Source organism: Hibiscus syriacus, unplaced genomic scaffold, assembly GCF_006381635.1.
Source record: "Hibiscus syriacus cultivar Baekdansim isolate YM2019G1 unplaced genomic scaffold, ASM638163v2 tig00112517_pilon, whole genome shotgun sequence".
Lineage (NCBI taxonomy): Eukaryota > Viridiplantae > Streptophyta > Magnoliopsida > Malvales > Malvaceae > Hibiscus > Hibiscus syriacus.
This window is the reverse complement of record NW_024063353.1, coordinates 112,316-124,197: the sequence shown is the minus strand read 5'-3', so window position 1 is coordinate 124,197 and position 11,882 is coordinate 112,316. Positions and strand designations below refer to the sequence as shown.

General features: G+C 34.6%; 1 protein-coding gene and 1 pseudogene across 1 annotated transcript; one reads left to right on the top strand and one right to left on the bottom strand.

Moving 5' to 3' along the window:
- Positions 1 to 367: 367 nt before the first annotated feature.
- Positions 368 to 1,141, top strand: LOC120181149 (annotated as a pseudogene).
- Positions 1,142 to 4,876: 3,735 nt separating this feature from the next.
- Positions 4,877 to 6,034, bottom strand: LOC120181166 (NAC domain-containing protein 2-like). Its single transcript, XM_039186355.1, has 3 exons — positions 5,797 to 6,034; positions 5,433 to 5,713; positions 4,877 to 5,342 (listed from the first exon to the last, which is right to left on the bottom strand). Exons 1-3 carry the CDS (start codon positions 5,978 to 5,980, stop codon positions 4,968 to 4,970), a joined length of 840 nt encoding a protein of 279 aa, XP_039042286.1. The 5' UTR covers positions 5,981 to 6,034; the 3' UTR covers positions 4,877 to 4,967.
- Positions 6,035 to 11,882: the final 5,848 nt, after the last annotated feature.

Here is an 11,882-nt window from a genome sequence, read left to right as displayed (position 1 = left end):
TGTAAACATTTGTCTCTAATTTTCTTAAAGAAGTCAAAATTAAATTATATTGTTTTTTAAAAATGATGATTTTATTAACTTTTGTATGTCGTTTTCATGTTATGTTTATAATATATTAATATCTAAGATTGAGACAAGGAGGATCAGGTAGGGTTAGGATTTAAGAAAATGACATGATATGCTACGGAAGCAAATTAACCTAATTCCCCACTTTGTTATTGTTTTTTTTTATTACTGACACAGTCTTAATAGAAAAAGAAAACCCATATTTGCTTAGTCAACAATAGTATAAATGTTGACGTCTTTCACCCATTAATTAATCTATATTTTTACCTAGGAGGTCCAAAGAAGGAAAAACAAGAGCTTAATGAAGACATTATCGGTTGAATCTGGCGAAACATCTCACGAGACGAACCAGGAAAACTCGATGATCGATGTGGTTTCCATGCTAGAATTCGTACTGAGATTCCTTGCCACCGGCGGAACACTGGCGAGTGCTATGGTGATGGGTACCGCTGAAGAAACTGTTCCATTGGTGTCTCAGTCCATCCTATTGAATCCCAAATTTAGTGATCTTCCCATGTTCACGTGAGTTACCTACAGATAATGTTACGTTGCGACTCTTATTTAACATGTTCTTAACGTGTCACATAATCTTTACAGGTTCTTTGTGATTGTCAATTCGGTTGCTTGTGCCTATCTTGTGCTTTCTCTTCCCCTATCTTTCTTCCATATCATCAGGAGAGTGACGAAAAACAGTCGACTCGTCTTGGTCACGTTCGACACGGTGAAAATGATGATGAACTTTAGTTTCGGGGCATCTTAGACTTATTTTTACGATAGTTTCCGATATTGCGTATTTTATTTTTTTTGTTTGTTCCCGGCAATAATGGCCTTGGTCACTGCCTGAGCTTCGGCTGCCGCCTCCATCGTTTATTTAGCACACGAAGGGAATACTAATGCAAATTGGTCCGCAGTTTGCCAACAATTGGATTCCTTCTGCGAGCACACGTCGGGATCGTTGATCGCCTCTTTTGTTTCGGCATTCGTACTCATGCTTGTTATTGTTTCGTCAGCCATTGCCATCTCTCACCGCCGATTCAACGCAACGATGAAACAATGCATCTCCCTATGTATCTGATACATTACGGTTCATTTATGTGTAGGTTTGGCGTTTGGATTCTGTTTTTTGTACTATCGTATACAGGTCTGGAACCACTTTATACCCAAAAATTAGTATATTTTCCAGCAAGTAACCCTACTTACTGCTTTTACTTTGATTCCATCAAGCAATATATCATTCTCTAGGATGCCCTTTGATTCCATCCAGTGAGTATAAGTCGTAAACAAAGATGAGCAGTTTGACCCAAGAATGGACTGAAGGGTGGGTGGAGGCAGTCTCCGTAAATTTTAAAATTACTATTTATTTTATATTGTTTCTCTGTATTTTTTATTGAAAATCTATTTTATCCCATAGGATTTTATAAGTAAAAGCTCACCCCATGTACTTTTAAAAGTTCAAATTCATCACCTTAACATAAAATTATGCGACGGTCCCTAGTTTGATTAACCGGTCAAATGTACTTACTCTAATCATATCAGAAGTTGAATACAACAATTGAGTTTCTCTGTATTACCTTAAGCTTGTTTAGTTTTTGTTTCATTTTATTATCACGTCGTTAAAAACTTAAAGCGTTTAGTACCTAAACTATCAATTTTAGTCCGTTTTAGTACATAATCTTTCATTTTTTTTAAAAAAAAATTAACTTTGAAATTTGAATGGATACTAAAATGAAACAAAATACTAAATTTTAAGAATAATTTTAAAAAATTAAAACTTTTGATACTAAAACAGATTAAAACTGATAATTTTATTAAAATCGTATTTTACCCTGAAAACAATACATATCATCTCATTTCTACATATCATTTTTTTTACCATAAACATTAAGAGTTGTCTATAATTCAACTTCTATATGTAAGAAAGATTGGAGCCAAACTTATTATAAAATGGGACAAAGAATAAAGGGGACAGCGAGGCGAAAAGAATAAATGCGAGTCCTGGTAAGTTTGACTCATTCAAAAGAAAGGAGCATCAGACAAGAAGCTTGTTCAAACACGATCACTTGGGTTTTTGCCCGATGCTAATGTGTTTTGGGGACGGCACATCACTCGTTCAAACATGAGCACCTAAATGCTAAAACCATTAATTATAGTAAATAGGGATGGACGTAAAAATTTATATTAGGTGATAAAAATATAAAAAATTATATTAAAACCTTAGGAGATATTAGATTATAAAATCTCAATAAATACGAAATTAAATAATTCATATAAAATACAAAAAATATTTAAAATACAAATAAATTTTAAATTTCTAGAAAGCACAACCATACTCCCTGCACCCATCCATCCCTGATGAAATGTGCAAACGACAAAAGAACAAAGCATTGTGGCAATCCTAGACGCAACATTACTGCAGTCCCCACAAGGTGTTTTTGACCATCTTGATTACCAGTTTTCTCATTTGGATAAGTGACGGCGTAGTTATCCACATTCCACTACGGTTGGTGCCAATCTCCCTTTCTTCTTTTTTATATTTCTGGTGCTTACGGTTGCAGCCTAACATCGAAGTTTATATGTTATTTCTTTTGGGGTAAATTACGTTTCTAGTATCTAAACTATCAGTTATGATCCGTTTTAATACCTAAACTTTTAATTTTTTCAAAATCATACCTAAAGTTTAATTTTTGTTTTGTTTTATTATACAAGTGTTACAAACTTTAGTTTTTGTTTCATTTTAGTGCCCTGTTCAAAATTTAACATTAAGTTTTTAAAAAATTGAAATTTTAGGTACTAAATGTGTTAAGTTTTTAACGACGGGCACTAAAATGAAATGAAAACTAGACGCTGAGTATGATTTTTAAAAAAATTGAAAATTTATGTACTAAAAAGAGATCAAAACTGATAGTTTATGTACTAAATGTATATAGTTTACCCTTTTTTGTCTTATCGAGTAGTTCAAAAAATATGGATAAAATAGGCTAAATTATAATTTTTTTTGGGTAAGTAAGTTTCAATCCAAATCCAAAGATAAAAAAATTGTTGCAACAAGCAATAAATCAAAGAATACAATCCCCAACTATACATCAATAACCAATAAACAAATGCAAAACCAACAAAAAAAATAACAAGCAAAACAAACATACAACAATCAATTAAACAACAATCCCCCAAACACTGCAAAGATGTACATTCACCCTTTCTTGTAAATCAATATTGCGCCCTTGCAATCTAGTGCAAACAATCATTTTAACATTCTCACAAATAACATCAGGCCTACGAGCACTTCCCCTGAAATGCCTACAATTTTGCTCCTCCCAAATACAATACAAATACCTTGTCTAAACTATTTTCAAGATGCATACAACCAAGGATCTACCTTTTAAATAACCAATCACCCAATCCATGAGACTCTACCAGCCCTGCAATATACAAGGCAAATCACAGAGCCTCATAATCTCATTCCACACTCTGCAAGCATATAAACATTCTCCAAAAATATGATCCCTAGACTCAATTTTATCTCCACACAACCCACAAAGACCATCTGAAGGAATACCCATTTGAACAAGCCTATCTTAGTAGGAAGTCTATCCAAAATAACCATCCAAGACACAATTGACAGTTTAGGTACATGCATTGGAAACCAAATGGCCTTATGCCATCGAATCTTTTCCTTTTTATCCCTAATCTCCTCTCATATCCACCTACTACTCACCTTCCTCAAATCAACAACCCCAACAAAAAGAGCATCAGCTTCCTCTCGTAAGTTCAAAACCTTCTTCAAGATCTAACTATGGTGAGCCTTATCCTCAACAACCCATAAATTCACACCCTTCAAGCTATACTCCCTAATCTTGGCTACCCATAACGAGACTTCTCCAACAAGGACATTTTTAATAAGCATCAAACAACAAGACCTGCTCCACCCAGAAAGATTTGTAACCCCTAAACTACCTGCAGATTTCATACAACAAATTTGATTCTAATTAACTCGTTGAACTTTCAATTAACTATCTTATTTGAATCACTCGAGCATTAAATAAGAAATGAAATAATGACATGACAATCATGTGTGCTTTATGTGGACTTTTTTTATTCCATTTTCACATTTCTTTTTTACTTTTATTTTTTTATTCAAAGATGAAGATTTTACAATTTTATCTATATCTCATGTCGGTGATGCAATTATCCTTCTTTGATGTCTTCTTATACCACTCAAGATAGCAACAAACTCGCATCATCTCTTAGTCTCTTACCACTCTATTAGTTTATATTTTATGTAAATTACTTTAAAACTCACAAAATTCAACCCCAAATCCAGAAGTCCTAAAAAACCTAAATTACTAAGATCTATAATATCTTCACCATACGATCAACATGAAATCAAGATGGAAAACTTGCTCCCTCCTCCTCCACCTCTCCATCGTTGGGATTTAAAAAAATATATGTTTCATCATCGAGAAATCAAAGAGAATTTGAAATCGAGGTTTTCAACAAAAAATGAAAAAAAAAGTTTTGGGGCCATTTCATAACTTTTAAAAGAAAAATATTCAGTCATAACATCGTTAAGTACTTCACGACATAGTGACCAAAATATGAGTAAATCAAAATTTCAGTGGGTAAATTAAACAAAAATAACTTTAGTGACTAAAATAAGAGTGAAAAGAAAGTTGAGGGATGGAATTTATAATATATCCAAATTAAATTTATCTAATGGTAATAATTAAAATGATGGACCCTCCAAATTAAATTTGGGTTTCACAAATCTTGTTTAATCATAATTTCATATATACTTGGATCCAGTATCATCTGAAATTAATTGTACGGAATCTAAAATATATTATCAGCGAGCAAATAGTTTTTTACAATTTTTTTCAGAATGGACTAAGGTGACCCATTTTCTACTGAAATTGAAACATGGTGGGATAATTCGTTAAGCTCCCATTCCGGTTCACTTGAAATTTCCCAGAATCAGCAGTGTAATAATTGTACGGTATTTCTCCAATCTGAAGCTTATCATCTTCTTCAATCCCGGTGTTAGCGATAGGGTTAGTGAAATCAAAGATTGAACCGTAAGTATTTTCGGTCAGAAGGTGCGAAATCGGACCCATGTAATCCATTTCCGGTAACTGAGAAAGCGAGCATGTTCTTGGGAATTTCAACAATTGCTGGCTTCCACCGTCGATCTGTGCGTTCGATTCTTCAATTTTTTGATCCAAAGCTTTCCCGGCCGGACTCTTCTTCTTATAGATTCTACAAAGCACCCAATCATCCAGCTGCAAAAAAACAAAAAAGCAAAACGGTTCACACAGCAATTTCATCGAACAGTTAACGAGCATGACCGAACAGGGACAAGCGAATCTTACTCTCATGGATCCATTTTGCCCCCTGATTTGTTTTCGCGAATCGTTTAATCTGTATTCGTGCATGATCCAATTTGTTTTGACACCCTTTGGTGGTCTGCCATTGTAGAAGACAAGAGCTTTCTTCACCCCGACGTATTTATGATCGCTGTATATAGCTTTATCAGTTCCGGTTGCCTTCCAATAGCCGGAAACAGTCGCTCTGTTCGGACGAACTCCATTGGGATACTTTCGATCTCGTGGGGTGAAGAAATACCATTCATTTTCGCCGAACTCTGTTTTGTCTATCGAAAATAAGAAAAATCCGATTTAGTTTAAGCATAAGAGATGAACAAAAAAATGATAATTTGGATGAAATTAAACTAACCAGGCAATTGCCATGGATCAAATTTGTAAATATCAACTTCTGGGATTATTGAAGCGGGGCATGGCTTTGATTTGGCCTGGTTTTTGAGGTAAAATATGATTAACTCTTCATCTGTGGGGTGGAATCTGAAACCGGGCGGTAGGCCGGAGCTTGAACTGGTGTTTGATTTTCTTTCCATTTCCATTCGATTTTCCTCTTATCCAAACAGGAAATTCAAATTGAGGGGTAGGTGATTTTAGAGGAAGAGGGAAAAGGAGGGTTTTTGAAATGTTTGCAAAGAGTGGGCTGGGGATTTTATCGTTGAAGGATTTTTGTCTTTATTGTCGGAATGAAAGCTGATTGGCTGATGCTTTGACTTTTTCGTCTCTCTAAAACATTAGCCTCGTATCATTATCGTATGACGAATACACGCGCCCGCATATCTTTCTGTTTTGACTTTTGACCGTTGTTAGGAAATTAACGAGACTTTTACTGCTTTGGGATGCCCAATGAGATAATTATGTTTAATTAATTATCAAATAAAATTGTATGAATTAAGATATCTTAGCGGTTAAAATTATTCTTCTTAAAAATTATGAGTTCAAACATATCTTATACGAGGGATATTTAAACGTTTATTATTAAATTCATACTTTTAGATTTAATAAAAAAATTATCAAATAAAACTTTTTATATTATATGGAGTATGAAACAATGACTAATGATTTTTATATTATTATTATATTAATTTTATCTAAAAAGTGAAAAGTCTTCGACCAAAATAATCAAATACATGAGCATACCATGTGCTAAACAAGTTGACAATATATATATATATATATATATATATATATATATATATATATATATATATATATATATATATGTATGTATGGCAAATTAAACAAATTTGTTTTTATCACATGTTGCTTTTAAGTTTTGTAGTGAATTGGTCTTCCTAAGTAAGTTTGAAATGTGTCAGATATTTATATGAAAATAAAAAAATTTATTGGTATTATAAAAACATATTATAGTCAAATTTAAATTGATAATAATAAAATATATTTTATGAAGGATTTTTTTTGTAGAACCGTCGGTATCTAATTTATTTATTGACTAATTCGGATTATGTACTGCAGAGGTAAAAATAACTCTCCCAACAGGGGCGGACCCAGGGGGTTGCTAGGGGTAGCCCGGGCAACCCCTCAAATTGTGAGGAACATTGATCAAATGATATTATTTTAATATTTATATATATATATTTTGTGATTTTTGTGTAGAATCCCTATATTTCAGATAAATTCTTATAGAAAAGAAATTTATACAACAAAATTGTCTACTTAGTGTTAATTTTTCTAATTTTTTTTAATTAATACAAGTGTCACCTTTAATATTGTGCAACCCCTAAAAAAATTTATAAGAATTTTTTTGTGCAACCCTTGAATTTTTGTCCTGGGTCCGCCCCTGTCTCCCAACCCAATTTACTTTATTCGCAATGGTCATGATTCAAACCCCTGACATTACTTAAAAAATATAGTGTCTCGTCCTATTAGACCAGCTAGTTGTTAGTATATTTATTTTATTTATGAATGATTTATTTATTTATTTTACTATATTTTGTATCATTTTATTTACAGCGTTAAAATTTCATTTTTTATTATAGTGAAATCTAATTTGAGATTACTTCTTTAAAATAAAAGCTCAAATTTGAAAGCGATGATTCCTTTAAAGAAAAAGTAAAAGAAAAATGAAGTAAAATGACGTGTTCTTTTTCATCCACTCGAGCGAATGGAGTTATTGTCTAGGAACAAGAAAACATTCGGCGCATGACAACTTATCATCACCCTTTAGCAAAGTGACGCGTGTCCACTCTAAAAAGTAATGGATTAGGATGAGTTATTTGGATTTTTCTTCCCTTGTCTGTCTCTTATTTTTTTTTCAAACGTTGACATTTTCTAATAAAAATATATTAATTTCTTCAAAAATATATATATAAATATATTAATGATGCATAGAAGTATTTATTTATGAGTTTGATTCTAATATTATCAAACTAAATCTCATAATTCTGAATCGAAACTGATTAATCTAAGAGTACAAATATTTTATTTTCATATTTATTATGGTATAAGCATCGTTAAATTCTTTTAGATCGAACGTATCTTAAAAATAAAAGAATGAAAAAAAAATAAACATGTGGTTATTACTTAGCCACGTCATCGGTGGGACTAATTTAATTTTTCTAATGATAATTTTGTAATGTTACGTGGTGAAATCTGATCCTTACTCATCCTATGTGAATGATGAGATCACCACGTGGCAAGTTGACCGTGTTTGGGAGGTATATTCTATGAATCTCCGCCGTTAACAGGTTAAGTTGCCCTTCTTTTTTTGGCATTACTGGACATGCGTAGTAGTTGGCTTTTTTTTTTTGAAAAAATAACTTCAGTGATCAAAAATCTCATATAATATACGATTTTAATTAATTTTTTTCGGATTTATTAAAATGACCAACAAAATTGCAATTCAATCGCTAATTCGTAACGCGATCTCCATTTTTCCGGATTTGCCAAAATGACCAACAAAATCGCAATGCGATCGCTAATTCGCAACGCGATCTCCATTATCGCAAATCAGTTTCCAGATTCGCAACGCGATTATGACTATCGCAATGCGATTTTCCAATTTTGCGTTGCGATTTTCCCAATTCGCAATGCGAATAAGTAAATCGCAATGCGAATTTGGAAAATCGCAATGCGAATTTGGAAAATCGCAACGCGATACTAACTATCGCAACGCGATAATACAAAAGCGATACTGACTTTCGCAACGAGATACTGACTTTCGCAACGAGATAATACATAATCGCAATGCGATTTTCAAAGCGCCATTAGTATCGCAAAGAGTATTTTATTTTCAAATTCCAAACACGAATATTAATATATTGGAACACTGAACCGTCCACAGTATATCCCGTAATCGCAACTCATAACCTAAAACCTAAAATCACAACTCAGTCTCATCTTCATCTCTCACTCTCTCACCCATCTCCGACGAAATCCGTCCCCATCTCCGGCGAAATCCGTCCCCATCTCCGGCGAAATCCGTCTATCTCCATCTCTCAGAGCCACCCTCACAATCAGAAATGGAAAATCAACCAAATCAACCACCGAGGGTCAGTTTTTTTAATTATTTTCTTTTTGAAATTTTTGCATTATTATTAGGTTTTTCATATTGAAATTGATGATAAGTTTACTGGTAATTTCAATAATAGATTAACCATTTCACTTAGATTGCTTATTAAATCAACCGAGAATCGCAACGCGAAATGAAAATCGCAACGACAAAATTGTAACACGATTTTATTCTCTCGTTGCGATAGTCAAATTCGCGTTGCGATTGTCATTTTCGTGTTGCGATTTTCATTTTCAGAAACTATTCTTCTTCTGCAAATTGAAACTTGAATGAATTGCATTACTTCAACCAAAAAACAAAGACAAATAAGAAATTCACAGTGTTGCAAATTTAAGTTTGAAGAATAAACTACTACTCTTTATGTTTATTATTGTTTTTGGTATATCTTCACAGTGTAGTTTTTGGTATATCTAACTTAGTATGTTTATTGTTTTTGTAGAACTTTTATTCGGCTCAATTGACCTTAAGAAATAAAGTCAGCCAGGCCAAAACAATTGCGTCGAAGCTTTCACCTGCACAAAGAAAAATGTTTAAGGATACTTGCTTTGGGCCATGGCTGAAAGTACAACATCCCGGTGGAGATGCGATGTTGACACACCTGTTTCTTCAAACCATGAATAGCGATCTACCAAATACTATACAACGTCGTGATGAAGAGATATGGTTTGATTTTCCACCGGCGTATACGTGTTTTGGGCGGGAGGAGTTTTGCTTAATCACCGGCCTACGCTTCGGACACGATGATGTAGGTCGGTACACTAGACACATTACCCGCCCATCATGGTTATCCCGGGTTTTTCCTGAGCTGGAGAGGCCGAATCTACACGTGGAAGACCTGACGAGATTATTGAATAAGAAAGATGGTTTTACTCGGATGGATGACGTCGATGTTGTCCGAGTATGCCTTCTAATACTTTTGCATGTCGGCTTTTTAGGGAGAGAGGCCAGACAACCTATTCCGAATGATCTAATCAAAATGGTAGAAGACCTAAATGCGTGGAACCTGTTTCCGTGGGGCTCGTATTTATGGAAAGCTACATGGAATAAGTTATCGTCTGCCTTGGATGATCGAAAAAGTTTGCATGGCGATGGTTCCAAATACACTTTGACAGGCTTTATTTGGGCCTTTAAGGTAAGAATTTTTATATAATGTTTCCAAAATTATAATTAATTATTTAACAATTACTAATGTTTGTTATTATATTGTTTGTAGATTTGGATATTTGAGGCCTTTCCCGCCATTAAGACATATGCAATAAAAACTTCAAATGATATTCCTAGTGCTATTTCCTGGAAGAGGAAATAGACCTTGCATTGGGAAGATTTACTACGGTATACGACAATAAATAATGTAAGTTAACATAAATACTACCATATGTTTATAAACAAGTTATTACTAGTACACGTTTAACTTTGTTTGAGCTTTTATATTGTTAGGAGGCCAACACTCCATTACAGAGGCTGACACCCACGGAAGCTGAGCTTGCCACTGATTGGTGGCAAGCTAGTAAGCGTTTTTTTGATGGCATGGATGATGAGCAGCCTCCACTTCGGGAGCCATCACCTCACCCAGAGCTATCACCTCACCCAGAGCCATCACCTGATCGACCCGACTATACACCTCCACAACGACAGCCATCACCTATTCTGTCACATCATCGAGCCTCTTCTCCACCATCACCGCAAGATAGGCTACCAACAAAGTTGCCACGACGTTTATCTCCCTGTTCTCCACCTCCACCTCCACGGGATGAGTTAGGGGAGTTACGTGTTGAGGCCAATGCCTTGCGTGAGGAGGTCGATACTTTACGAAAAGACGATGGTGCGTGGCGTGTTGAGGTGTCTACTTTACGCGGTGAGGTAGCCGCTCTACGTGAGATGGTAGCATTGTTGCAGAATGAGGTTCATACTCTACGCAACGAGGTAAGTTTAAGATTTTTCATATTTAACTTGATGATAAATTTACTCGTAATTTCACTTAGATTAACCATTTCACTTAGATTGCTTAATAAATTCATTCGGCTGCTGCCAATACTGCTAAACTGTTTTTGTTAGTATTTGTTTTTGGTTTTGTTTTTGTCTTTTGGTTGAAGTAATGCAATCCATTCAAGTTTCAATTTACAGAAGAAGAATAGTTTACTTTCGCAACACGAAAATGACTATCGCAATGCGGAAATGGCTATCGCAATGCGAAATGAAAATCGCAACGACAAAATCGTAATGCGAAATGAAAATCGCAACGACAAAATCGTAATGCGAAATGAAAATCGCAACGACAAAATCGCAACGCGAAATGAAAATCGCAATGCGATTTGTATTTCGCTTTGCTATTTTGTCGTTGCGATTTTCATTTCGCATTGCGATTTTGTCGTTGCGATTTTCATTTCGCATTGCGATAGCCATTTTTCGCGTTGCGAAAGTAAGTTTCGTGTTGCGAAAGTAAACTATTATTCTTCTGGAATGTTTATATATGTTGTCCTTTTAAATGTTTATATAAGTACTTACTTCTGGAATGTTATCTAATGCATTTTGTGAACTATGATAGAATAATGACTTGGGTGAATACAATGCAAGTTTGAAACATATTTGTCTTTATTTAATATCATGTCTGTTTATTTACTGATTTATATATTAATTTTTTTTAGCGGCCCGATAAGGTGGATGCTTTACGTCAGGTTTTCCTTGCACGACGGAGTTCATGCATCAGACGGCGTGCACGTGCTATTACGTCTTCGTTCACCCCAATAGTGCGAAGACTCCGCAAGAAGAAGCCCGACTCACCTGTCATCCCTCAAGAGTCCCCTCCAATCGTTCAAGAGGCCCCTATCATTCCTCAAGAGTCCCCTCCACCGTTCAAGAGGCCACTGTCATCGTTGAAGAGGTCCCTCCCACCATTCCAGAGCCCGATTCAC

What these genes read in the sequence shown, in the direction of transcription:
- LOC120181166 (XM_039186355.1), bottom strand. Translation starts at nt 5,980, where the DNA reads ATGGAAATGGAAAGAAAATCAAACACCAGTTCAAGCTCCGGCCTACCG. An exon ending in TGATCCATGGCAATTGCCTG is followed by an intron (nt 5,714 to 5,796) that starts GTTAGTTTAATT and finishes TATTTTCGATAG; the next exon opens with ACAAAACAGAGTTCGGCGAA. An exon ending in GGCAAAATGGATCCATGAGA is followed by an intron (nt 5,343 to 5,432) that starts GTAAGATTCGCT and finishes GTTTTTTTGCAG; the next exon opens with CTGGATGATTGGGTGCTTTG.